This window comes from Oncorhynchus gorbuscha, linkage group LG18 (assembly GCF_021184085.1).
Source record: "Oncorhynchus gorbuscha isolate QuinsamMale2020 ecotype Even-year linkage group LG18, OgorEven_v1.0, whole genome shotgun sequence".
NCBI classification, from domain to species: Eukaryota; Metazoa; Chordata; class Actinopteri; order Salmoniformes; family Salmonidae; genus Oncorhynchus; species Oncorhynchus gorbuscha.
Window position 1 is genome coordinate 70,203,026 of NC_060190.1, and position 24,929 is coordinate 70,227,954.

The 24,929-nt window shown below is 41.3% G+C and overlaps 2 protein-coding genes across 2 annotated transcripts; one reads left to right on the forward strand and one right to left on the reverse strand.

Annotated features, from left to right (window-relative positions):
* Positions 1-1,080: 1,080 nt before the first annotated feature.
* On the reverse strand, positions 1,081-15,449 carry LOC124003862 (V-type proton ATPase subunit S1-like protein). The gene is made up of 7 exons (XM_046312483.1): positions 15,201-15,449; positions 10,849-10,889; positions 8,954-9,042; positions 8,103-8,344; positions 7,777-7,827; positions 7,272-7,515; positions 1,081-1,842 (listed from the first exon to the last, which is right to left on the reverse strand). Exons 1-7 carry the CDS (start codon positions 15,299-15,301, stop codon positions 1,564-1,566), a joined length of 1,047 nt encoding a protein of 348 aa, XP_046168439.1. The 5' UTR covers positions 15,302-15,449; the 3' UTR covers positions 1,081-1,563.
* A 4,539-nt stretch (positions 15,450-19,988) lies between these two features.
* Positions 19,989-21,928, forward strand: LOC124003863 (40S ribosomal protein S23). The gene is made up of 4 exons (XM_046312484.1): positions 19,989-20,106; positions 20,617-20,776; positions 21,050-21,170; positions 21,738-21,928. Exons 1-4 carry the CDS (start codon positions 20,103-20,105, stop codon positions 21,882-21,884), a joined length of 432 nt encoding a protein of 143 aa, XP_046168440.1. The 5' UTR covers positions 19,989-20,102; the 3' UTR covers positions 21,885-21,928.
* Positions 21,929-24,929: the final 3,001 nt, after the last annotated feature.

Below are 24,929 nucleotides of genomic sequence, written 5' to 3' on the forward strand. Positions count from 1 at the left end.
GTAATGGGATTGTGGTTTAGTGAAGTAGTCTAGGTAAGTCTATGGTTGCCTAGAGTGGTTCTCAATCAGAGGCAGGTGTTTATAGTTGTCTCTGATTGGGAACCATATTTAGGCAGCCATATTCTTTGAGTGTTTCGTGGGTGATTGTTCCTGTCTCTGTGTTTGTTGCACCAGATAGGGCTGTTCCGGTTTTTCACGGTTCTTGTGTTTTGTGTATTGTTCATTTTTCATCTTCATTTAAGATATATCAAGATCACCACGCTGCATTTTGGTCCTCTCTTTCACCAGAAAACCGTGACACATTTTGTATACTTTGTTCAGTGTTTCTCTTTCATTACAGAAGAATGTATTCTTATCGCGCTGCGCTTTGGTCTCCTCGTTATGACGAACGTGATATTGGCCTTGTGAAGTCATTTTCAAGTAAGCAAGAGATACTATTGCATGTAGGTCTAGATTATTTATGGGTTGATCATATATAAATATCAAAACATTATTTTATGGATTGATCATATGGCCAGGAGTAAAATCAACTCCTAAAAGTTTCTCAGTTGGTAATCACAACATTTTGAGATAGTGTGAAGGAAAGACAGTGGCGCTCATTGACGTTGCTGCAAATGATGGGGAATAACCAATTGTGATTTTAACTCTAAAGCAATTCCATGTGGGACAGGAACCACTGACTCGCTACCTTTTTCTATTATTAAGACACCTGCTGGTAACTCTTAACTGGTTAGGACGGCTCATGAGGTCTCCTAAATTTGTCAACTAGGTGGGACTAATGACTAAAGAGGATTCATGCATATCTTTTATTTTTACCAATAAGAGTAGGAGTAAAATGTCTCTATTCTTATAATGTTCTACTCTGAGATGCTTTGTAGATAATGGCCCAAAATGTACATAGTTATTTTCACAAGCTCGCAATAATACATGTTCTTAAACACAGGTCTGAAACACCAGAATGTAACACATTGATTGATTAATTACATATGTATATACTGCATTGCCTTTACGGTATGTACCCTTTAGGGTATGGTTTTGTAATTAAAATGAAACTTCTTTATCCAGTGTGTGTGTGTGTGTGTGTGTGTGTGTGTGTGTGTGTGTGTGTGTATATATATACCAGCATTTATAGTACTGACAAGGAACTAAATACTTGTTCTTATATCCATTTGAATTTCATTCAAGAGTACATAATTACTTTGTTTTTGCTTTGCAATGCCAGATAACTGGTCAATGTCTCCGGATCACCTCCAAAGCTGTATCCAAATCCACCAGATGATGCTGAGCCACAAATGATTAGATCTATCTGGCTTGAACAACCACTGCCTGAGCCAAAGTGATGCAAAAGTGGACAACCATATCAGGTTCAGACTATCACCATGTCTTTCAGGCCCTTCAGTATGGGAGGTTGCTTTATCTATTGAGTTTAGTCAGTCGGTCGGTCTGCCAGCCATCAGAGGATTCAGTCAGAGGCCCTGCATAGTCACTATCTGACACCTACAGAAACAGTTTACAGTATACTCATAGTGGTGGAGACTGAGGTGGATCCTGGGAAACGGAGTCCTACAAGCTGTTTTTCTCAGTGGCAGTGGAGCTGGTAGTGCCAGTCCTGGCGGCGCCGGTGCATTCTGCAGTTTCTGTGCTGCGGGGGAAGTAGACGGTGGTCTTGTGTTCTTCGTAGGTGTCGATGTGTTTGAGGTGCACCACCATGTGCAGCGCGTAGGCCAGGACCAGGAGAAGGATTAGAGAGGTGATCAGACCCATGAGGATAGCTGGGGTGAAGAACGTAGCGCAATCACTGGCTGAGCCAAACTTGTTGGACAGCACATTGAACGATTGTATCTGTCGAGCAAAGAGAAATATAAAGGTGAGATGTTTGAGTAAAGTAAACGATGCAACAAAGTAGGGCTGTAACGAAATCAGTATTGCAAATCAGAAGCAGACAAATTTTTGGTCCTTAAAAAACATGCTGTATGTAACATATCATCAAAGCATCCAACCAAAATATATTTGAGATTTTTTTAAACAGGGTGCAAGGAAGTGTGAATCTAAACAGTGAAGTTAGGTAAGTTGGAAGCTTGTGCAGCAGGGCTTTGGAAACGAGTGTAATATGATCTACGTGACTTCAAAAAGGTTCAGCCAACCTTTTGGTAAAGAATGCAGTCTCCTGTGATCAAGGGGACTCATTCGATTATAGAACCATCCAATGAGCCAATCTTACGTGAATTTGAAAACATGTATTTAAGCACGAGTTTATCAGTAAGGGCTTCCTGTACAGCTGCAAAATCGGACTATAGCTTTGTCACAGCCAGGTCAGCAGTAGGGGAAATTGCATACATAATATTATCCCCTGCATATTGATTAAATTTAAACATTTTAACAGATTGATCAATAGCATTTATATAAATAGCGAAAAGAGCAGGGCCTAGTATCGACCCATGTGGAACACCTTAAGAAATTCAGACTTAACCTCATCAATCACAATGGCCTGAGTTCTGTCACTAAGATAATCATGAAACCACGAGAAGGAGTCAGAGCCCAGGCCAATCGAGGACAACTTGTTCAATAAAATAGCATGATCAACAGTATCAAACGCTTTTGAAAGATCCACAAGCAGGGCAGCACAATTAATTTTAGCGTCTAAAGTACTGACAATATCATTAACTACTAATGTGGTGACAGTGCTATGCCCTGGCCTAAACCCAGATTGATTTATATTCATAATACCATGCTCAGATAAAAAATAGTGAAGTTGCTTTTTTACCAAGGATTTGAGAATCTTAGACAGACATGGAGGCCTGGAGATTGGATGATAATTATCAAGATCACTATCATCTCTGCCCTTATGGAGTGGCGGCACTGTTTTCCATACTTTTGGAATTTTTCCTGATAACAATGTTAGATTTAAGATATAGGTTACTGAGCCAGCAATGAGAGGGGCAGCTCACTTGAGCAGATCCAGTTCCATTTGGTCAGCCCCTGTGGATTTCTTTGTATCTATAGCAAGAAATCCTTTAGATAAATCTGACCATGACTCCATCTTGTTGCTCCCCTAAAGGCAGAAACTAAAACAGGAAGCGCCCATGCTTAGGTTTATCCAACCCTGGTCTGACCAATCGGATTCCACGCTTCAAGATTGCTTCAATCACGTGGACTGGGATACGTTTCAGGTAACCTCAGATAATAACATTGACGTATACACAGACTCGGTGAGCGAGTTTATAAAGCCTTCCCTAACCAGAAACTGTGGATTAATGGCAGCATTCGTGCAAAACTGAAAGCACGTACCACCGGATTTAATCATGACAAGGGGACTAAACATATGGCCAAACTACAGTGTAGTTATTCCCTCTGTAACGCAATGAAAGTGTCAGTATAGAGACCATGTGGAGTCGCAATTCAATGGCTCAAACATGAGACGTATGTGGCAGAGTCTACAGACAATCACGGACAACAAAAAGAAAACCAGTCCCGTCGCGGACATCAACGTCTTGCTTCCAGACAAATTAAACAACGTATTTTGTCCGCTTTGAGGACAGTGCCACCGACAAGGTCCACTACCAAAGACTGCGGGCTCTCCTTCTCATGGCCGACGTGAGTAAAACATTTAAACGTGTTAACCCTCGCAAGGCTGCCGGCCCAGACGGCATCCCTAGCCACGTCCTCAGAGCATGCGCAGACCAGCTGGCTGGTGTGTTTATGGACATGTTCAATCAATCCCAATCCCAGTATGCTGTCCCCACATGCTTCAAGATGGCCACCATTGTTCCTGTTCCCAAAAAACGAAGGTAACTGAACTAAATTACTATTGCCCCGTAGCACTCACTTCTGTCATTATGAAGTGCTTTGAGAGACTAGTCAAGGATCATATCACCTCCACCCTACCTGTCACTCTAGACCCACTTCAATTTGCTTACCGCCCCAATAGGTCCACAGATGATGCAGTCGCCATCACACTGCACACTGCCCTATCCCATCTGGACAAGAGGAATACATATGTATGAATGCTGTTAATTGACTACACATTCAACACCCTCCAAACTCATCATTAAGCTTGAGACCCTGGGTCTCGATCCCGCCCCGTGCAACTGGGTCCTGGACTTCCTGACGGGTCACCCCAGGTGGTGAAGGTAGGAAACAACTTCTCCACTCCACTAAACTCAACACTGGGGCCCCACAAGGGTGTTTTCTCAGCCCCCTCCTGTAATCCCTGTTCACCCACGACTGAGTGGCCATGCATGCCTCCAACTCAATCATCAAGTTTGCAGACGACACAACAGTGGTAGGCTTGACTAGCAACAACGACGGGACAGCCTACAGGGAGGAGGTGAGGGCCCTCGGAGTGTGGTATCAGGAAAATAACCTCTCACTCATTGTCAGCAAAACAAAAGAGATGATCGTGAACTTCAGGAAACAGTAAAGGGAACACCCCCCTATCCACATTGACGGGACAGCAATGGAGAAGGTGGAAAGTTTTAAGTTCCTCTGTATACATATCACCGACAAACTAAAATGGTCCACACACACAGACAGTGTGGTGAAGAAGGCGAAACAGTTCCTCTTCAACCTCAGGAGGCTGGAAAAATGTGGCTTGTCCCCAAAAACCCTCACCAACTTTTACATGTGCACAATTGAGAGCATCCTGTCGGGCTGTATCACAACGCATCACCGGGGACAAACTACCTGCCCTCCAGGACACCTACAACACCCGATGTCACAGGAAGGCAAAAAAGATCATCAAGGACAATAACCACCCGAGCCACTGCCTGTTCACCGCACTTCCATCCAGAAGGCGAGGTCAGTACAGGTGCATCAAAGCTGGGACAGAGAGATTGAAAAACAGCTTCTATCTCAAGGCCATCAGATTGTTAAACAGCCACCACTAGCACAGAGAGGCGGCTGCCTACCTACAGACTTGATATCATTGGCCACTTTAATAATGCCATTTTAAGAATGTTTACATATCTCGCATTACTCATCACATATGTATATAATGTATACTGTATCCATCACTATCTATTCTTTACTATATATTGCATCTTAGCCACTCTTGTCACTGCTCATCCATATATTTTATACTTATATATTCTTATCACATTCCTTTACTTGATTTTGTGTATTGGTTTTGTGGTGGAATTTGTTAGATATTAGGTTTTGTTGTGGAATTTTAGATATGACCAGTTAGATACTGCTGCACTGTCGGATCTAGAAGCATAATTCATTTGCTACACTCGCAATAACATCTGCTAACCATGTGTTTGTGACCAATAAAATTTGATTTGATTTGAAGTATGGAATCAAGGATGTATTTTTCTGTGAATTGCCAAAATGCAATAACTTGACTACCATTTTCTGAGTTAATCTGCAAAATGTCAGAATCAGCATTAAGCCCACTCTTAGATATAGTAGGGTTAGACACTCTGAAAAAGATAGCTCGCTGAAATAAAATGGCAATTAAATGCATCAATGATGGCATTTTTGTCCGTAATGGGACCAGAATTAATTTGCTGGGGCAGAGAGTAGGAAGTGCAACCCTTTAGAGATATGACAGTGTTCGAGAATTTAGCCAGATTTCCTTTACAATCGTAGAGTGGTTACATAATAATCTGATTTAGCCTTTCTGATGAGTTTTCCACAGATTCCTCAGTTGACTAAAAGATTGCCAATCTCGACCGAAGCCTGTGTTCCTGGCCTTGACCCAGGCAACATTTGTCTTGTGAATGACTTTGGATAATTCAGGAGTGAAGCAGACATTCGATCTTCCTTTACTGTCATAGTTTTGAAGGGGCATGATTATCTACAATAGTATTGAAGACATTTGCAAAAAAGCTTAAAGCTAAATCAGGTTAAGGGATAGCTGAGATACAATCAAAGTCACTAAAATAAAGATTATGTAAAAAATTAATTAAAGAGCTTTTTTAAAGGTCCTCTTAGTGATGACACGAGGCTTAGATTTATGCATTCTCATATCTCTGACACAGACAACTGGCCAACGGTCACTAAAATCCAGTGAGAAAACCCCACTATCAACATATTTATCTGGAGTATTCGTCAAAATAAGATCAATCAGGGTAAATTTTGATGGATATTTAGGATTGGGCAGTGTAGGCTCAGTTATCAGCTGAGACAGCTTTAGGATTGGGCTGTGTAGGCTCAGTTATCTGCTGAGACAGGTTTAGCTCAGAGCAAATATCTTTTAGCGTATCTGACAATATTAGAATCTCCCAAAATGAATAGTTCATATTTACCATACTTAGATAGCAATTCAGATAAATTGTTAAGAGAACATGAAGAAGCCGAGAGAGGCTATACACTCCTACTAGTTTCAGCTGGTCATTATGACTAAGGCCCACATTAAGAACAAGATAACCTAAATGCTTAGGGACAGATGTAGCAAGAGTTACAAAAACATTTGAATGGTCAATATGGCAACACCCCCACCTCTTCCTGTTCTGTCCCATCTGTAATCATTATAACCAGATAGAGACACATCAGAGTCCTGCACAGAATTATTTCAGAAATTACCAGAATGTCCACATTGGATTGAGAAGCCAGAATTAAAATAAAATACATCTTTGAAATCAAAGTTCTGGAATTTACATGAGCTAATCCTAGACCGCAACTGCCAGATTTCAGGTCAGATGGAGTCTAATACAAGCATGCTATGATCAGTAGGTAACCCCTTGTTTGAAAATACCGTGGGATTGGTTTGAATTGGTGGTATAGGTACAAGATTGTCTAGAACCATTGGGTCTATGCCTCGAGTGAGGACATGGGTTAAAAATAAGAGTCAATGAGGGTTGTCTGTGACGGGCCTGCAGTATGATGACAATGCTGATAATTTATGGTTATCTCAGCGCAGCATATAAAGGATATGATATACTTTTTAAATCTTAAGTCTCTATATCATGTAACTCTTTAAAAAACCAAACATGAATCTTTCTGGGTTCAAACACAAACACAATAAATAACAAGGTATTGTTATGGTCTGAAAAAAAATAGTGCCATCTAGAGGTATAACTAGGAACTGCCCTGTGTTATGACCAGTTGAATAAAGCCACACTCAAGTTGCAGTTCTGTTTACAGATCTTTCATTATTATTTTACCAAAAGGTTTTAAGAAACAATACAAGTTATCCGGTTATCCATTATAATTCATCAGGAGTAGCTGCCGGGTTCCAACAGAACCCTCAGAACATGCTCCCCTCTTAAAACGTGCCTCGCCCTCCTGCCATAAAACGATGCCTTCCCGTAAAAACAATGCATGCCAACCTGGAAGTCTGTGAAGGTGATGTGCCAGTTTGCAGAGTTGTCTGTGATGGAGCTGGGTACGAGTAGCGTGTCGTACTTCTGCAGACTGCTGACGTGCTGACAGTGGTAGGAGTGGGTACTAGGAGCGTAAACATCGGTGGCGTTGAATGTTGCCTCATGGGTCCAGTTGTAGTGGATGTGTACGCTGTCCAGAGTGAACCAGTTCTGCCCTGCCGACTCATAGAATGTGTTGGACATTTGTAGTCTGTTGGAACAGTGCATACATTGATTAGACAATTACATTTGAGTAATTTAGCAGATGCTCTTATCAAGAGAGACTTACAGTCAGTGTACAGTACAATAAATAAATATCACAACCAAAATGGACCCCGCACAATATACTTCAGACCAAGTGTTTTTATTTACCTACATGTGACCTGACCAGGAAAACCATGGGCCCATCTATTATTTGTAAAATGGTCCTTATAGCCTACCACTGGCTATAAAAATGAATGAAGAGACAAACCTAATTGCAAGTCCTCTCAAGTCCTCCACATCTCCGAAACGTAGTACAAGCCTGGTGGAAAAATAAGGTTCAATAGTACTGTCGAATTAATTCATCAATTAATAAAATTGTATTTTTTGTGTCAAATTGCCAGTTGGCAACCCATCCCTTAAAGGATTAATTGACACGTAAACAAACATTACAATAATTCCCTCTGATAATTTAGTGATGATTCTTCTTCCAGAGTTCTCTGTCATTACTTAATCCTTCAAAAATGGAAGATAGCGAGGAAGAGTAATGTATCAGGAAGTGCAGGAGGAATATCTACAGCCGCAAAGCAGACATACGTAGCTTTGTCTTTGCTGCACATAGAGCCTTTGGTGTCCACTGGTGCATCGGGGCCGAAGGCCTTCTCTGTGAGATCCACTACGGTGCTGTTCCTGAACCTGATGGCAAGCTTCCTGGCCCTAAACAGGATACATGTTTTGCTGTTGTAAACCACGCTCAGAGGAGAGTAAGGAAGAATGCTGGATGTCTGCAGTAGCCTCCGTTTGGTTCTGTGTGGGGAGTCCAGCTGCCACTCATAAGGCTGATGGTGGGAATGAGAGGATGAAACAGGAAGGGGTGAAAGAGGGAGAGTGAGAGCAGAAGAGACAGAGGGGAAGACAGAGAAAAGAATAAAGGGAGAAAGAGAGGTAGAAAGAGATAAGATGGTGGCTCACTGATTGACGAACAACAGTAATCTGAAAAACTATTACAGATTGCTTTTTCATCTCATTGTGGGGGCTACAGTGGGCGTTCATTGACCAATAAGATTTTGTGTAAAGGTGTTGTTGTTAGGAATAATCCAATCTAGTTATAATTTTTTGTTGAAATTGAATCCAATGGTTTATCTCACTGAGGCTAAGCCTTCTGTCTGGGATTAGTTTCAGACGACTGGGAATAAAAGCTTTTTTCATGAACAATGCCATATTGGATTCCTAGAAACGTCAGTCTCCAGTGTCTAATCACACACACAGTAGTCTATATCTCCCTTCTCTGAAGTGTGCACTCGTTCACTATGTTCTGCAAATCTGGTGGAAGCATTGGCTAGTGGGAGTTTCCACCATATTTTTTGTACTAGTCATTTCCTTTCAAGTCAGTGAAGTGAAGTGAACAAGTACACACTTCGGGAGGAAGGAAAGATAATAATTGGGACCTGCAGGACTCTCCTGAGAGGGTCCTCCGCTATAAGCGAAGAACTCTCCCCATCGGAAGCAGCACTGTGGCTCTGGGCAGCCAACCCATCTGTATACAAGGAGAAAGAGAGAAATGTTTTTAAATAAAATACACTGCTCAAAAAAATAAAGGGAACACTAAAATAACACATCCTAGATCTGAATGAATGAAATATTCTTATTAAATACTTGTTTCTTTACATAGTTGAATGTGCTGACAACAAAATCACACAAAAATGATCAATGGAAATCAAATGTATCAACCCATGGAGGTCTGGATTTGGAGTGACACTCAAAATTAAAGTGGAAAACCACACTACAGGCTGATCCAACTTTGATGTAATGTACTTAAAACAAGTCAAAATGAGGCTCAGTAGTGTGTGTGGCCTCCATGTGCCTGTATGACCTCCCTACAACGCCTGGGCATGCTCCTGATGAGGTGGCGGATGGTCTCCTGAGGGATCTCCTCCCAGACATGGACGAAAGCATCCGCCAACTCCTGGACAATCTGTGGTGCAACGTGGCGTTGGTGGATGGAGCGAGACATGATGTCTCAGATGTGCTCAATTGGATTCAGGTCTGGGGAACGGGCGGGCCAGTCCATAGCATCAATGCCTTCCTCTTGCAGGAACTGCTGACACACTCCAGCCACATGAGGTCTAGCATTGTCTTGCATTAGGAGGAACCCAGGGCCAACAGCACCAGCATATGGTCTCACAAGGGGTCTGAGGATCTCATCTCGGTACCTAATGGCAGTCAGGCTACCTCTGGTGAGCACATGGAAGGCTGTGCCACCCCACACCATGACTGACCTACCGCTAAAACGGTCATGCTGGAGGATGTTGCAGGCAGCAGAACGTTCTCCACGGCGTCTCCAGACTCTGTCACGTCTGTCACATGTGCTCAGTGTGAACCTGCTTTCATCTGTGAAGAGCACAGGGCGCCAGTGGCGAATTTGCCAATCTTGGTGTTCTCTGGCAAATGCCAAACTTCCTGCACAGTGTTGGGCTGTAAGCACAACCCCCACCTGTGTACGTCGGGCCCTCATACCACCCTCATGGAGTCTGTTTCTGACCGTTTGAGCAGACACATGCACATTTGTGGCTTGCTGGAGGTCATTTTGCAGGGCTCTGGCAGTGCTCCTCCTGCTCCTCCTTGCACAAAGGCGGAGGTAGCGGTCCTGCTGCTGGGTTGTTGCCCTCCTACAGCCTCCTCCACATCTCCTGATGTACTGGCCTGTCTCCTAGTAGCGCCTCCATGCTCTGGACACTACGCTGACAGATACAGCAAACCTTCTTGCCACAGCTCGCATTGATGTGTCATCCTGGATGAGCTGCACTACTGAGCCACTTGTGTGGGTTGTAGACTCCGTCTCATGCTACCACTAGAGTGAAAGCACCGCCAGCATTCAAAAGTGACCAAAACATCAGCCAGTAAGCATGGGAACTGAGAAGTGGTCTGTGGTTACCACCTGCAGAACCACTCCTTTATTGGGGGTGTCTTGCTAATTGCCTATAATTTCCACCTGTTGTCTATTCCATTTGCACAACATTATGTGAAACGTATTGTCAATCAGTGTTGCTTCCTAAGTGGACAGTTTGATTTCACAGGAGTGTGATTGACTTGGTGTTACATTGTGTTGTTTAAGTGTTCCCTTTATTTTTTTAAGCAGTGTATTTAGAACTTATAAAGCAATTATCAAATGAATATTAACAATGTGTCACTACTACACCAGTGTCACTATTACACAGGTAAATTAACAACATAAGGTGAAGTGTTACCAGTGCATTATAGTGTATTTTTTATACACATACCATAAAAAAACATGATTCAAAACATTTACATAATCAATTGACAATAAGGGAAAATAACTCACTGTTTTGAACCCTGATATCTTGGGATGTGGGCCCCGCTAAACTGTAAACATACAAAAATAAATGATTATTTCAGATGATATAGAAGTAGCCTATAAGGTACTGGACAGTGAACATCAATGTAAATATCCCTTATAGTATTATTAGGACTGTAGATGTAGAGACAATGGTAGATTGAACATAACATCATTAAAATAAAATAAATATTTAATAGTAATGTCACAAATGTATAATTTGTACAGTTCTTTATTTAGAATGTAGTTATGTTGTTACATTTAAAACATAGCAGTACTACTTATGTCTCTGTGAGTGAGGCGGATATATAGCATTTTGCAAATAAAACATTATTTTTTTGTCTCTCTGAAATTAAACTATCAACTGATAGATTTTAAACAAATAAATGTCTGTGTTTGAACAACCCCATGCCATGATCAGATAGTGGAAAAAACCACACCAATCTCTTTCAGAATTTCTTTCAAAAATAAAAGGTAATTTACCAACAAGTCTTCCCAGACCGTGGTGTCCTTACTGGGAATCAGGGGAGCTAGCAGCCAGACCATGGTGTCCTTACTGGGAATCAGGGGAGCTAGCAGCCAGACCATGGTGTCCTTACTGGGAATCAGGGGAGCTAGCAGCCAGACCGTGGTGTCCTTACTGGGAATCAGGGGAGCTAGCAGCCAGACCGTGGTGTCCTTACTGGGAATCAGGGGAGCTAGCAGCCAGACCGTGGTGTCCTTACTGGGAATCAGGGGAGCTAGCAGCCAGACCGTGGTGTCCTTACTGGGAATCATGGGAGCTAGCAGCCAGACCGTGGTGTCCTTACTGGGAATCATGGGAGCTAGCAGCCAGACCGTGGTGTCCTTACTGGGAATCAGGGGAGCTAGCAGCCAGACCGTGGTGTCCTTACTGGGAATCAGGGGAGCTAGCAGCCAGACCGTGGTGTCCTTACTGGGAATCAGGGGAGCTAGCAGCCAGACCGTGGTGTCCTTACTGGGAATCAGGGGAGCTAGCAGCCAGACCGTGGTGTCCTTACTGGGAATCAGGGGAGCTAGCAGCCAGACCGTGGTGTCCTTACTGGGAATCAGGGGAGCTAGCAGCCAGACCGTGGTGTCCTTACTGGGAATCAGGGGAGCTAGCAGCCAGACCATGGTATCCTTATTATGGCTAAGGGGGGTTAGCGTAGACTGTCTGCCCATCAGATCTGAGGAAGCAACCTGGACTGGCAGACAGCAGTGTTGGAGTCCTCGGGAAGTAAACTGAAATTCCAATGTTCTTCATTTGAATGGGATTTCAGTTAACTTCCTGAATTGAAATGGAGTTGACTCTAACCCCGACTGACAAACATTAGCAGTGTAATTTTAGCACTAGCCTGTAGTCTGTAAAAAAAAAGAGTCTCTGTACTTTTATATCAATGCAAATTTCAGCAATGTAATTGTACAAAGCACATTTTCTACAGCTTTCGTCTTCGGGTGTCGAGTAGAATTGTCCATTGGACCATTACTAGTCTATTAGAGCAGTGGGTAGTTCACATCTATAGTTTACCCAGTCATAATCCAATGCAGAGCCTGGCGCTTGCTACCGCAGGATAGTGTGTTTGATTCCCAGGACCACCAGTAAGTCAAATGTATGCAAGAGTGACTGTAAGTCGCTTTAGATAAAAGCGTCTGCTTAATAGTATTTATATTACATTGAACACAAATATTCTGCATGAATCAGAATTCCTTATCTGATTAGTTCATCACTTCATAAAGCATGAGGGTAAAAGGCACTGCATTGTGTGTGGCCATTTGTTTAACACTATTGCAGAGAGGCATATACTACTGTAATACTATGTTATCTATAACAGGAATAGATCATATTCAGTGTACCTCGGTGTAAAAGTGTAATTATCTGACATTTGTTATTGAAAACCCATCTGTGGCTGTATCTCTGTTGGCCTGGTTCAGTGATATAACAATACATTTGGGAGTTGATGAGGAGTGAGGGCTCTGTCTTCTTGTTCACCAGCAGATGCCATTGTTACATAATAAAAAGTGACAAAACACTGAGTAATCATTTATCTGAACACAAACGTCAACCTGAATTTGCTACACAGACCTACACGGCTTCATCAAAACCACTAACCTAAGCAAAAATGTAGCTTTCATTCAAACGACTGAACCGATTGTGATGATCTACAGGGGATAGAACAATCCTCTCCTACCTCTGTCCCCACCCCACCCTACACATCAGCTTACAAATCCACTCTATAGTCTACCCTGCTGCTGTCATTGACTGGCTGCAACATAGCATGTTGTGGTCCAGCCATTACATAATAAATATGATCCACTGATCATCTCTCTCACTCACCTCACAATGCCAGGCATGTCATATATTCTGTGAGGGTAAGTTTGAAGATAAGAGGGGCTGCTTTTAGACTTCCTCCTGTGTTCAGACTAAAGCCTGCACTGCCCTACATGTTGCCACCAATGCTCTTGCATTACATTAGGGTTTTTTCTGAAATTAAATGTTCCCTAATAGATGAGTCCAAGGTGTTGGGAGACGGGGCGGAGAATAATTACTTTGGTAAACAGGTCGGGGGTGGGGGAGTTGATCTTTTCAGTTAAACATCAAACATGTTTAGCAGTATTGTCCATGTATAGTTTGTTCCTAAATGCACAAATGACACATTGACAAGTGAAATGAGCCTGAAAATTTGTTTTTATTGATTATGTTTCAGGATTATTGCATTTGGAATGATCCTTACCCCTTGGATCATCAGGTGACTTTGTTTACTGTATTCTATGTTTTCATCACATTATAAACTGGGTGGTTCAAGCCCTGAACGCTGGTTGGCTGACTGCCCTGGTATATCAGACCATATACCACAGGTATGACAAAACATGTATTTTTACTGCTCTAATTACATTGGTAACCAGTTTATAATAGCAATAAGGCATTGCAGGGTTTGTGGTATGTGGCCAATATACCACGGCTAAGGGGCTGTATCCAGGCACTCCGCGTTCCGGCGTGCACAAGAACACCCCTTAGCCGTGGTATATTGGCCATATACAACACCCCTTCACGTTTCTTACTTAAATATCACAATATCACATAACTACCCTACAGGGAGCATTATAAGCTGCTTCTTTGTATTCAGGGCATGTTTACAGGCATCTGAATTGAAATATCAATCAAATATGATATGAAGAAATGTATAAACAGTACGTGTACAATACTGCCTAACATTTTAGCTTAATATCTGATCTTATATTTAGATATAAAGCCCCTGTGCTGTCTATTCAAGAAAGGTTGACTGGAGGCTGCTGGAGTCTAGATAGCAGCAGCTGGGGCAAGTATCAGGGTTGTGACAAAATGCCACATGCCAAAACAGGAAGATTAAGAAGTCAGCAGGGTTCAGGAGGTGGGGGTATTCAAGGCACCAGGTTTTACCGGGCAATCTGCTATGTCATATTTCAGTCAAAATATGATGGATCCGGCTCCCCCAGAATAATGCATTCATTAAAGTTATACAAAATACAATTCATGGGATATTATATCCATGTTCTTAAAATGAACTGCAATAATTCCATTGTCAATCACTAGAACCAAAATCAACGAATTGCTGTTCAATGGAATACTACAACCAAATACATTAATTTACTATAACAATCTGTACCCTTTTCGTCATAGTTAACATATTCTATTCAATATATTCAACTGTAAAGCTAAAGAAAATAACGTTTCTGCGTTACAGAAATAACTAAGGTTTTTTATGTGATTATCGTTATTACATTTTTATTATTTGGGTGGCAGCCTTGCCAGACATATTGAGGTGAATAGCGTAGAATAAAATAGAAGAGAATTCCTCCATCTAGCATCATACGGAGCTGTACTCAAATAGTGTAATTCTCAGAGGAAAGCTGTCTCTGCAGTATACAGCGAACATCATTTGACTCCATCTCATCTCTGATGTAGCAGCATTCATCCCTGACTATTTATTTGTAGTGCATATATGGATTTGCCCTGTAAACTGATGCCTTCAGTGCAACACCCACGGATTGTCTTGTATTTCACTGACAGAGCCCTAGTAGCTACATTTGCATTGCAGATGTGCACACTATAGTATCGTACCCTACAGTAACAGTGCAGTAAATGTACAAGAAGGAAATCACTATCACAACGGTTACAGATGATACGAGATCATGCTTTTTACAGATTCACAAACGCATTCTAAAACTGTATCTTTCTCCTCATTCTCACGGTCTCCATTACACTATAAAATACATTCGTTCTCCCCCTCCGTCTGCACAGCATCCATCCATCGCCCTGCCTGACTCCAGCCTAGAGTTGAAATAGCTCCTTTCACACCTACCTTTTTTCCACAACCGCAGACACTTGATCAAAGGACAAAGAGAGCTGCAGAAAAACGACAGAAAATAAATTAAAATACATAAATAAGTATTGTTTTGCCATGGAGCCGGCCAGGTGAGACTGCCACAGATGATGACTGCTTCATAACGTTCTTCGATAAGAGCCGAAGCCTGAACCTAATGATGGACACGGGCAGCAGCCAATAGGCATTTAGAGGGAGGGGCAATCATGTGTCACGGTCACACCCACTCAGAACACACGCGCACAAAGCCCATGAGCTGTCCTCAACAAAACTGATTCATAAATACACCGATACTTCTATCTTCAAGGTCAGTATGCTTGCCGGGATTTTTGTTCGATAGGGAAGGCACCCCCATGATTAAATGACCTAGATACGATGCTATCTCTATTGGAATTAATTTGAAGGATAACCCAGTTATCTAGCACTCATATCGTAATGGCCACCTAATCATCCCCAGCTTCCAATTGGCTCATTCATCCCCCCCCTCCTATACTCTGTAACTCCCCAGGTCGTTGCTGTAAATGAGAACGTGTTCTCAGTCAATTTACCTGGTAGAATAAGGGTCAAATAAATCAAATAACTAATTCAGAAGAAAAATAGCTCTGCATCCGATTCGATCATGGGTTGATGAAGCAGTATGACAAAAGGCATGTTAAACCACTGGAATTACATCCTCATTTTCATCAATGGAATATAGCTGTCTGACAATAGAGGAATCCGTTCTGTCTCCTAAGACTCGTCCACCCTTCTGTCTGTACATCAGTAACCCATGAATGATGAGATTGTAAAGAACAGGCAGGCCCGCACACTGTTGAGGCTCCTCAGCAACCAGAGCAAATTGAACACTACTTCGAAGTTTCGGAGTGTGACGTCACCGATGTACAAGCCACTGGCGCGCACCGCTAACTATATGTATATATATGTATATATGCCATTTAGCAGACGCTTTTATCCAAAGCGACGTACAGTCATGTGTGCATAGCCAACCATTTCACACCAGTTGCAGCAGCAGGCACTGTATTTCAACCCCCTATAACTAATTTTATTATGACAACTGACTGGTGTTACCACCCCTTAATTAAAAATAAAAACTATTATATCATGAGCATTTGCTATTATATTATGATGTTTTGGCTTTATTTTATTACTATTTAGATAATTACAATATAAATCAGTCCATTGATAGCCTATGTTTGTTTTTTAAAACTTTTTTATTGTAGCATATTGTACCTAGGTTTTCCTCGGTTTGAACATGGACCCATTTGTATGTACGTAATCCTTTATGACCATATGTAGCTCTGTGATTAATTATGATTGACTATGCGCAAACGTAAATGGAATTGTTTCCACACCAACCACGCATCATGTGCTTAACGGTCATGTAAGGTGAAATTTGTATATTTTGGGGTGTGAGCACAGTCTGTTTGACCTGACGAAGAAGATCCGTTTCGATCGAAACGTAGTCAATAAAGCGGGGAATTAGGCTGCTCTGCAAGGGCTGCGGTTTTTGTTGGGGCGATGGGTAACGACTGTTGTCGATGTGTGTAGAGTCTCTGATTCACGCCCAGGTTGGGGCGAGGAAAGGGACGAAAGCGCAGTGCTGTTAGACCGCTGACCGCTGCCTACCTCAAATCATCCCATTGGATTCCTGACATACAGTGCAGTCCAACATTATTTGAGCAGTGACACCTTGTGTTGTTGTTTTGACCCTGTACTCCAGCACTTTCAAATTATACAATGACTATAAAGGTTCAAGTGCACACTGTCACCTTACATTTGAGGGTATTTCCATCCATATCGGGGTACCATTTAGAAATTACAGTCCTTTTTGTATATAGTCACCCCATTTTAGGGAACCAAATGTATTTGGACAAATTATTTGTGCCTCTGAAATTGCCTCAGAAATTGCAGCCTAAATAAATGAAATAAATTCACAGAGTTCAAGTAACAGACACATCTCAATATCAACTGTTCAGATGAGACTGCATGAATCAGGCCTTCATAGTAGAATTTCTGCAAAGAAACCACTACTAAAGGACACCAATAAGAAGAAGAGATTTGCTTTGGCGTCCGTTGGTCTGATGAGTCCATATTTTAGATGTTTGTTTCCCACCGCCGTGTCTGTGTGAGACACCGAGTAGTTGTGATGGTGTGGTGGTGCATTGCTGGTGACACCATCTATGGTTTCTTTAGAATTCAAGGCACACTTAACCAGCATGGCTACCAAAGAATTCTGAAGCGATACTCCATCCCACCACGTTTGTGCTTAGTGGGACTATGATTTGCTTTTCAACAGGACAATGACCCAACACACCTCCAGGCTGTGTAAGAGCTATTTGATCAAGAAGGAGAGTGATGGAGTGCTGCATCAGATGACCTGGCCTCCACAATCACCCAACCTCAACCCAATAGAGATGGTTTGGGATGAGTTGGACCGCAGAGTGAAGGAAAAGCAGCCAGCAAGTGCTAAGCATATGTGGGAACTCCTTTAAGACTGTTGGAAAAGCATTCCAAGTGAAGCTGGTTGAGCGAATGCCAAGAGTGTGCAATGCTGTCATCAAGGCAAAGGGATGACTACTTTGAAGAATCTCAATTCTCAAATATATTTTGATTTGTTTAACACTTTTTTTGTTACTATATGATACAATGTGTTGTTTCATAGTTTTGATGTCTTCACTATTATTCTACAATGTAAAAAAAAATAGTACAAAAATAAAGAAAAACCCTTGAATTAGTAGGTGTGTCCAAACTTTTGATGGGTACTGTATGTGAATTTGTCCAAATGCTTTTGGTTTCCTAAATTGAAGGGACTATGTACAAAAAGTGCTTTAATTTCTAAATAGTTTAATGACTCGATATGGATGAAGATGCCCTCAAATTAAAGCTGACAGTCTGCACTTTAACCTCATAGTCTTTGTATCAAATCTAGTGCTGGGTCACAGAGCCAAAACAACAACAAAAATGTGTCACTGTCAAAATACATTTGGACCTCACTGTATATTATTAGAGGACATCTTGAAATATGTCTCTGTAGTTGCTTTGTCACATTAAATTAGACGTGATAAAGCAAGACTAGTCAAATGAGTCTACTAGTGATGGGAAGCCCGAGAAGACTGGGACCATTTTCAATTCTTCACCAATGGTGGAAGTTGTAGTTGTAGTACCTAGCTAGACAAGTATAGGCAGGGATTTCACCTCACTACTCTTTCGCATAATTTACTGGCTACTATATCATCTTGAAACAGATATAATGTCTCTTCAGAGCTGAGTTGTCAGGCAGGAAGAGAGATGCTCATGAGTTTGATGGAAGGCCGGTTAGAGGAATGAGTGGGATGGAAGATGGCGGAAACATATATTTGTTTGAAGCTGCTAGTGAGCCGAGTGAAGCTAATAGCACAGAAAGTGAGAATGAGTGGGTTACAGTGATGAAGATAAAGGGAAACGGGAAGTAAAGCTGTGTTGGAAAATAGGAAACCACTAGACTTATTTTGGGTCGGAGTCAACGTTTTGGATCAATGCTACTTGGGAAATCCATTTAACGTCTCCAGGAAAATGTGGAATGTGTTGGAAGAAAGTGTGGAGTCGATGAGAGTCACAAAAGGTGGTCTTATTTAGATTTTTTGTGTGTCTGCGGAACAGAAGAAGGGTGTTTTAAGACTGAAAAAGATATAGGAGTGGAATGTTTCCTGCATGGATTTTCATAGCAGGGTAACTATCAAGCTGGTTATTTCTGGGGTGGCGCAAGAAGTAAAGGCAGAGGATATAACTGAAGACATCGATGGAGTTGTTGGTGCACGTTGACTGACCTGTATGGTGGACGGAGAAAATAAGTTCACTTCATCCATGCTACTGTTCTTTGATGAAAAGTCTCTCCCTTCTCATATAAAGTTAGGATTCATGAGATACCCTGTAAAAGCTTTTGTGCATAAGCCCCTTCAGTGTCATACATGTAAAATATTTGGTAATGTGTACATTTTGTGCAGAAGGGAAGAATATTGCAACTGTGAAGGTGAACATGCGCCTGAATTCTTGAAGTGCCCTGGTGAAGGAGAATGAGGTGGTAAGGGTAAGGAGTGTCCAGTGTGTCTTCTACCTGGAGGCAGTGAGAAAATTAGAAGGAACGAGTGGCAGGGAAGAAGCAATAGAACCACAACCAGGGAAGGTTTCTCATCAACCAAGGGATAGTGAAATTCTACATGCTAAAAAGGTGGATGTTGTATTATTTATTGCAATGGTCATAAACTGTACAGCACAAGCGGAAAATAAGTCTACAAAAATTGGAATCCCTGTGAATAAACGCTGCAAGTTTATTTGGTTTTGTGATTTACTGTTGGTGAATGTAGCCCCATCACAGGCCCCTGAGCCTGTGTAGGGATGTATTTTGGAGTGGAATGTGATTGAAGAAGTGTGATATTTATTTATTTTTTTGTTTACATGTTTTATTTTGTATTATGTTTTCCCCCTTTCCCGAAATGTGTTTGTTTGTTTCTTATTCAATAGCCGGTCCAGCTGGTGGCTGTAATTCACCATTAACATTTGATGCCAACCGCCGTTAAATCCCAACAAAGAAGAAGAATGTCTCTTCAGACTCGTTTTGACTGATGATTTGTCGCATTTTGAATCAGGCACGTAAACATCTCAATATTATATAGACTTGATATAACAAAACTATCCAAATAGTGCACATGTGCTATTCCCTAAATCGTGTATTTTTAATAATGTTTATTTAAATGTAGCTACATTTAAAATACGCTAAACTTACCGAGAGAAAACTCTGCCAAACAGGCATGTTAGTATCCACCTCTGGGGTCCTGCGAGGAGACATTGCCGCGGAGGATTCTGGTCTTCTTTCTTTCTAGCCTGGGTTCGTAATCTGCAGACATGGGTACGATACTTTTCTTTTTTAACGGAATGGTCACAAAATATATTGATGTCTTTTCTATATTGACATGGAATTTGAATGTATTCTTACCCATTTCGTTATTATCGTGGCAGAACAGGATGTATTTGTAGACATATTCTGAAATTTGCCACCAGCCAACTAGCGCGATCTCCGCAACGTGGAGACGGCCATAACATGCCGTCAGTGCTGGCCAGCGCTTCCTTTTCAGTCACCAAACATTTATGTAGCCAGTTACCAGGGTTTTGGTTACAAAGTTGTTGAAATGGATGTGCACTCTGCACAAGCATTTTGGTTAAATGTAACTACATTATTTTCCAATGAACTTAATTGTTAGCTAGCTGCTCCAGTGTAAACCGCATTTGATGCGGTGTTCATGTCCGGATATCTTGTGTAGCTACCGGTAGTTGGCTGACTGGTCAAACAATGTTTTGTTGGACATTATTATTAAGTCAAAAGCTAGCATTTTTAACTATTTACTTTGTATCTCTTCAGGAAAGTGTCGTGGTCTGCGTACAGCCAGAAAGCTGCGTAACCACCGTCGTGAGCAGAGATGGCACGATAAACAGTACAAAAAGGCCCATCTCGGCACTGCCCTGAAGGCTAACCCCTTCGGAGGCGCTTCCCACGCCAAGGGAATTGTACTTGAGAAAGTGTAAGTACACCACAACACCCCTAATATCCTCACTAATAATCAGGGACCGTATTGAGAGACTGTCTTGTTTGGAGTGCACATCTGGTTTCAGCCCCCCCCCCATTTAATCTTATTTATAGCATAATCTGAAAGCCAAAACAGATTCTAGTTCAGCAGCACCGCTACTCTGGGACACGTTAATATAGGCCCTAATGTCTTCTCTGAGTATCAATAATGTGTAATGACATGTCAACCAATATGCCAGTTCCAAATGTTTCTATCCCTGTCTTACAGTGGTGTTGAAGCTAAGCAACCCAACTCCGCCATTAGGAAGTGTGTCAGGGTCCAGCTCATCAAGAACGGCAAGAAGATCACCGCCTTTGTCCCCAATGATGGTTGCTTGAACTTCATCGAGGTAAGCGTTAACTAGTCAGCCTGGCACCCAAGCATTTTTCCAAAGTAGTGTTTAAAAAAATACAAATATTCAATGACTTTAACATTTTTATTTACACCCACTGTGTAAAGGGTCTGATGGATGCAGTTTAGTGTCTAAACTGCCCGATATCCACTAACAAATGCAAGACTCCCCATAAATAACAGGGCTGTCTACAGTGAGATCAAATGAGCCTAAATATTTGATGTGAAGCCTGTATATTTAGAATTATTTTGAATTTATCCATTATTTCACCCGGTAAGTTGACTAAGAACACATTCTCATTTACAGCAATGACCTGGGGAATATTTACAGGGGAGAGGAGGGGGATTAATGAGCCTATCGTAAATTACTTTGTACATGCATTTATTTCCCAATTTAAGCGCACGTGCTCCTTGTAAAAAATACCATCAGCATAGAGCCCTGAATAATCTAAGAAAGAAAATAATATATGTGTGTATATATGATGTGATGTAGCCTGGGATGATATTTATAATATTCAATTATGCATTTTGTTGTGTATCCAGCTTGTTTCCCTTGGTCTTTCAGGAAAATGACGAGGTTCTTGTGGCAGGATTCGGGCGTAAGGGACACGCCGTCGGTGATATCCCTGGTGTACGTTTCAAGGTGGTCAAAGTGGCTAATGTCTCCCTGCTGGCCCTCTACAAAGGCAAGAAGGAGAGACCCAGATCTTAAGACAGTTCTGATGGAGAAATCAATAAAATGTTTTCACAATTTCAGTTGGTTTGTTGTGCATTTTGTTGTGCATTTTGATAGTATGTTGCAGAGATGGGCATCTCTGGTGGTCCTCGGAAGTGTTTTATGTTCCTTTTCCAAATCGCCATGTGATTTAGACCTGGGATACCAGGTCTAGTGTGTGTGCCATTGAAAAGAATCAGCTGACATTCTGGCCCCAGAGGACTGAAGTTGCCCATCCTGGTTCCTGATCTGAGGGTCTTCTCTGATTCACTTCTACATTACCAGGTTGATAATTAGAATAACAACTCGAGCGATTTCTTTTTTTATAAAATTGATGTCCTTGAGATGTGTGTGTGTGTTAGCGTGTGATCGTGCCAGCAGAGCATCAGTGGTGCCAGTGTGTTCAGCTCTACTAAAGCTGTCTGTTCTGGCAATTACATCTTCACCTGTTCCATTTGGTGTTTTAATTATAGCTTGTTCGAGGGATTGTAATGGGTTTCTTGATTGGTCGTAGAGTAGATGCATTTCATCTTCAGTCAAGTTTTGCGCCTCTGACATGTCACTCCAGTAATGAAGAGGACTTATTTCATGCCGAGGCATCACCTGGAACTAACGGGCATAAATGTCAAGACAGCTGCCAATAAGAGGCAATGTCTTCTTTTTTCTCAACCATGTTTTTTTTTTTCTCTCAACCATGATTGGTGTATCTCATTTCCTCATACACTTGCCCAAATTTAGGCTCACCTGTTGACGTATAATTTACAGTCCCTTTTAACCGGTATAAAAGCTGTCCCAACAGATTGTATGATCCTTGTTTTGGTGTGGCGTGATTGATTTCGAAGGTGGGAGCCTTTGTTATTAAAACAATTTTAGTCTTGAGCTCGAAGGACCAGACTTTTGAATATGGCAAGAAGGATCTTACGACATTTTACACAATGATACTAATCCACTCTTCCAGAATGTAATATCCTTTAATCCCAATTATTAATAGGATTACATTTTGATTTTTGATGCAATAGTCTAGACATATATTGAGACATGCAGTGTTAACCTGAAATACAAATTATTATGTGTTGGGGTGGAAGGATTTGCTGCAGATTATGAAAGTGACATGTTTGGGATTAATAGAAAGGATATGAAATGGACAGTTTGAATAGAAAAGATCACGTGGACTCGTCGCCAGCTGCTTCTGAAATTATAATTCAGTTCGTTTAGTACTTTTGTCACAGACAGAAAACTTGCTGTCAGATCATTCTTATGTTGTGAGAATAATCTGTACTTTCCCTAATCCTTTTTATACTGAACAAAAATATAAATGCAATGTGACATTTTCAACGATTTTACAGAATTACAGTTCATATAAGGAAATCAGTCCATTGAAATGAATTAATTAGACCCTAGTCAATTGGTTTCACAAGACTGGGCAGGGGTGCAGACAAGGGTGGGCTTTGCAGGGCATAGGCTCAGCCAATCAGAATGATTTTTCCCCTCACAAAGTCCTTTATTACAGACAGAAGTACTCTGCACAAGAGTGGCTTTTTATTGTCCCCAACACAAATCCACCTGTGTAATGATAATGCTGTTTAATCAGTGTCTTCATATTTTGATAAGGTTTGAAGAAGGTATTTTGAGGGGTTTTTCTGCATATGGAATATTTCTGTGATTTTTTAAATTTCAGCTCATGAAACATGGGACCAACACTTTACATGTTGTGTTTATGTTTTTGTTCAGTGTACATGGACACATGCAGAAGAATGGCAATCAAAATAAACGTTCTACCAAAGCGAACATGTTATTTTTGCGACATTAAGTTCATATGTTAAAACTTCATAAAATGCATATTTTCAGTTTTTCTTTGTTTTTTTTATGTCACTCGTGCCTGTGTGCAGATCAAATACACAGCTGGAGCGCAGATTAACCTATCTACATGTCCTAATAAAAAGATTGATCAGAAAAACAGGTGATCTAATAAGAGTATGCTTACTTCGATTTTTGACCTTACGCAGATTAAGATAAGCAGAAGTGTTTACATGACTATTGCCGTACTCTGCCTACTGACATAATCAGTTTAATACTGAATTATTAATGTGCATGTAAACATTATTTCCACCTAGTGGAGGTGGGGGTCAGATACATGGAAACCCTCAACTAAAGTAACATTGAATTACAGAAAAGTGCTAAAACTGAATACACTAACACATTTCAATACTCCAAGTCTCTGTTTTAAATACTAAATTGTCATATTTTGTGTAAATCATTCCAGAGCTTTAAATCAAATCAATGTTATTTGTTGCATGCGGAAAATACAACTGGTGTCGACTTTATCGTGAAATGCTTGTTTACGAGCCCTTCCCAACAATGCAGAGTTTAAAAATAAAATAGTAACACGCGAGGAATACAATAAAAGACACAAGAATGGAGCTATATACAGGAAGTACCAGTACATCCACTTAGCCTAACTTCCTGTCAGGTTATCAGGTTCAATAAGAGAGATTGTGGTTGTTGCCAAGAGTGATCTCACGGTTCTCTTTTCTCACAGCATTCCTTCAGAGGCAGAGAGGATTACATTGATCACTTCAGTGGAGGTGTCTGGTGAGTGATGAGACATGGGTCATAGTGAGTGACAGGAATCCAGCAGCCAGAACCTGTGCAGGGCAGCAACCCATCCATCCTCTCCACAGGCAGAAGTCTGGTGACCTTCAAACAACTAGAGTAGCACAGAGAAACAGTTCATGATAACACTCTTCCTGTAGGATGCTGTCGGTGAGTAATGATGGACAGACACTTCATTACACTGGACATTTTCACATAAGTATGGGTGGTGATTCAATTGTCTTATTTAAAATAATGCACTGAGAATTCACTTAGAAGGTATTGCATGCATTCTTTCCGCTTTCAAAACTGTAAACTGTTCAATTGTGTATCTTAAAGGAAGAATGTTCATGCAAATAGTCTTTCATGCATCTCTTTCTTATTTACTTGCTCTAGTCTGTAATCTTTATAAAAGCATGAATTCCGTCATAAAAGTGAATCTGTTTGTGT

Coding starts and splice junctions, on each gene's coding strand:
- LOC124003862 (XM_046312483.1), bottom strand. CDS start 15,301: ATGGCAAAACAATACTTATTTATGTATTTTAATTTATTTTCTGTCGTT. Junction 7,828..8,102: donor TGCAGCAAAGACAAAGCTAC/GTATGTCTGCTT, acceptor TTTTTCCACCAG/GCTTGTACTACGTTTCGGAG. Junction 1,843..7,271: donor TCACCTTCACAGACTTCCAG/GTTGGCATGCAT, acceptor TTTGCTCGACAG/ATACAATCGTTCAATGTGCT.
- LOC124003863 (XM_046312484.1), top strand. Junction 20,777..21,049: donor GGAATTGTACTTGAGAAAGT/GTAAGTACACCA, acceptor CCTGTCTTACAG/TGGTGTTGAAGCTAAGCAAC. Junction 21,171..21,737: donor GTTGCTTGAACTTCATCGAG/GTAAGCGTTAAC, acceptor TTGGTCTTTCAG/GAAAATGACGAGGTTCTTGT.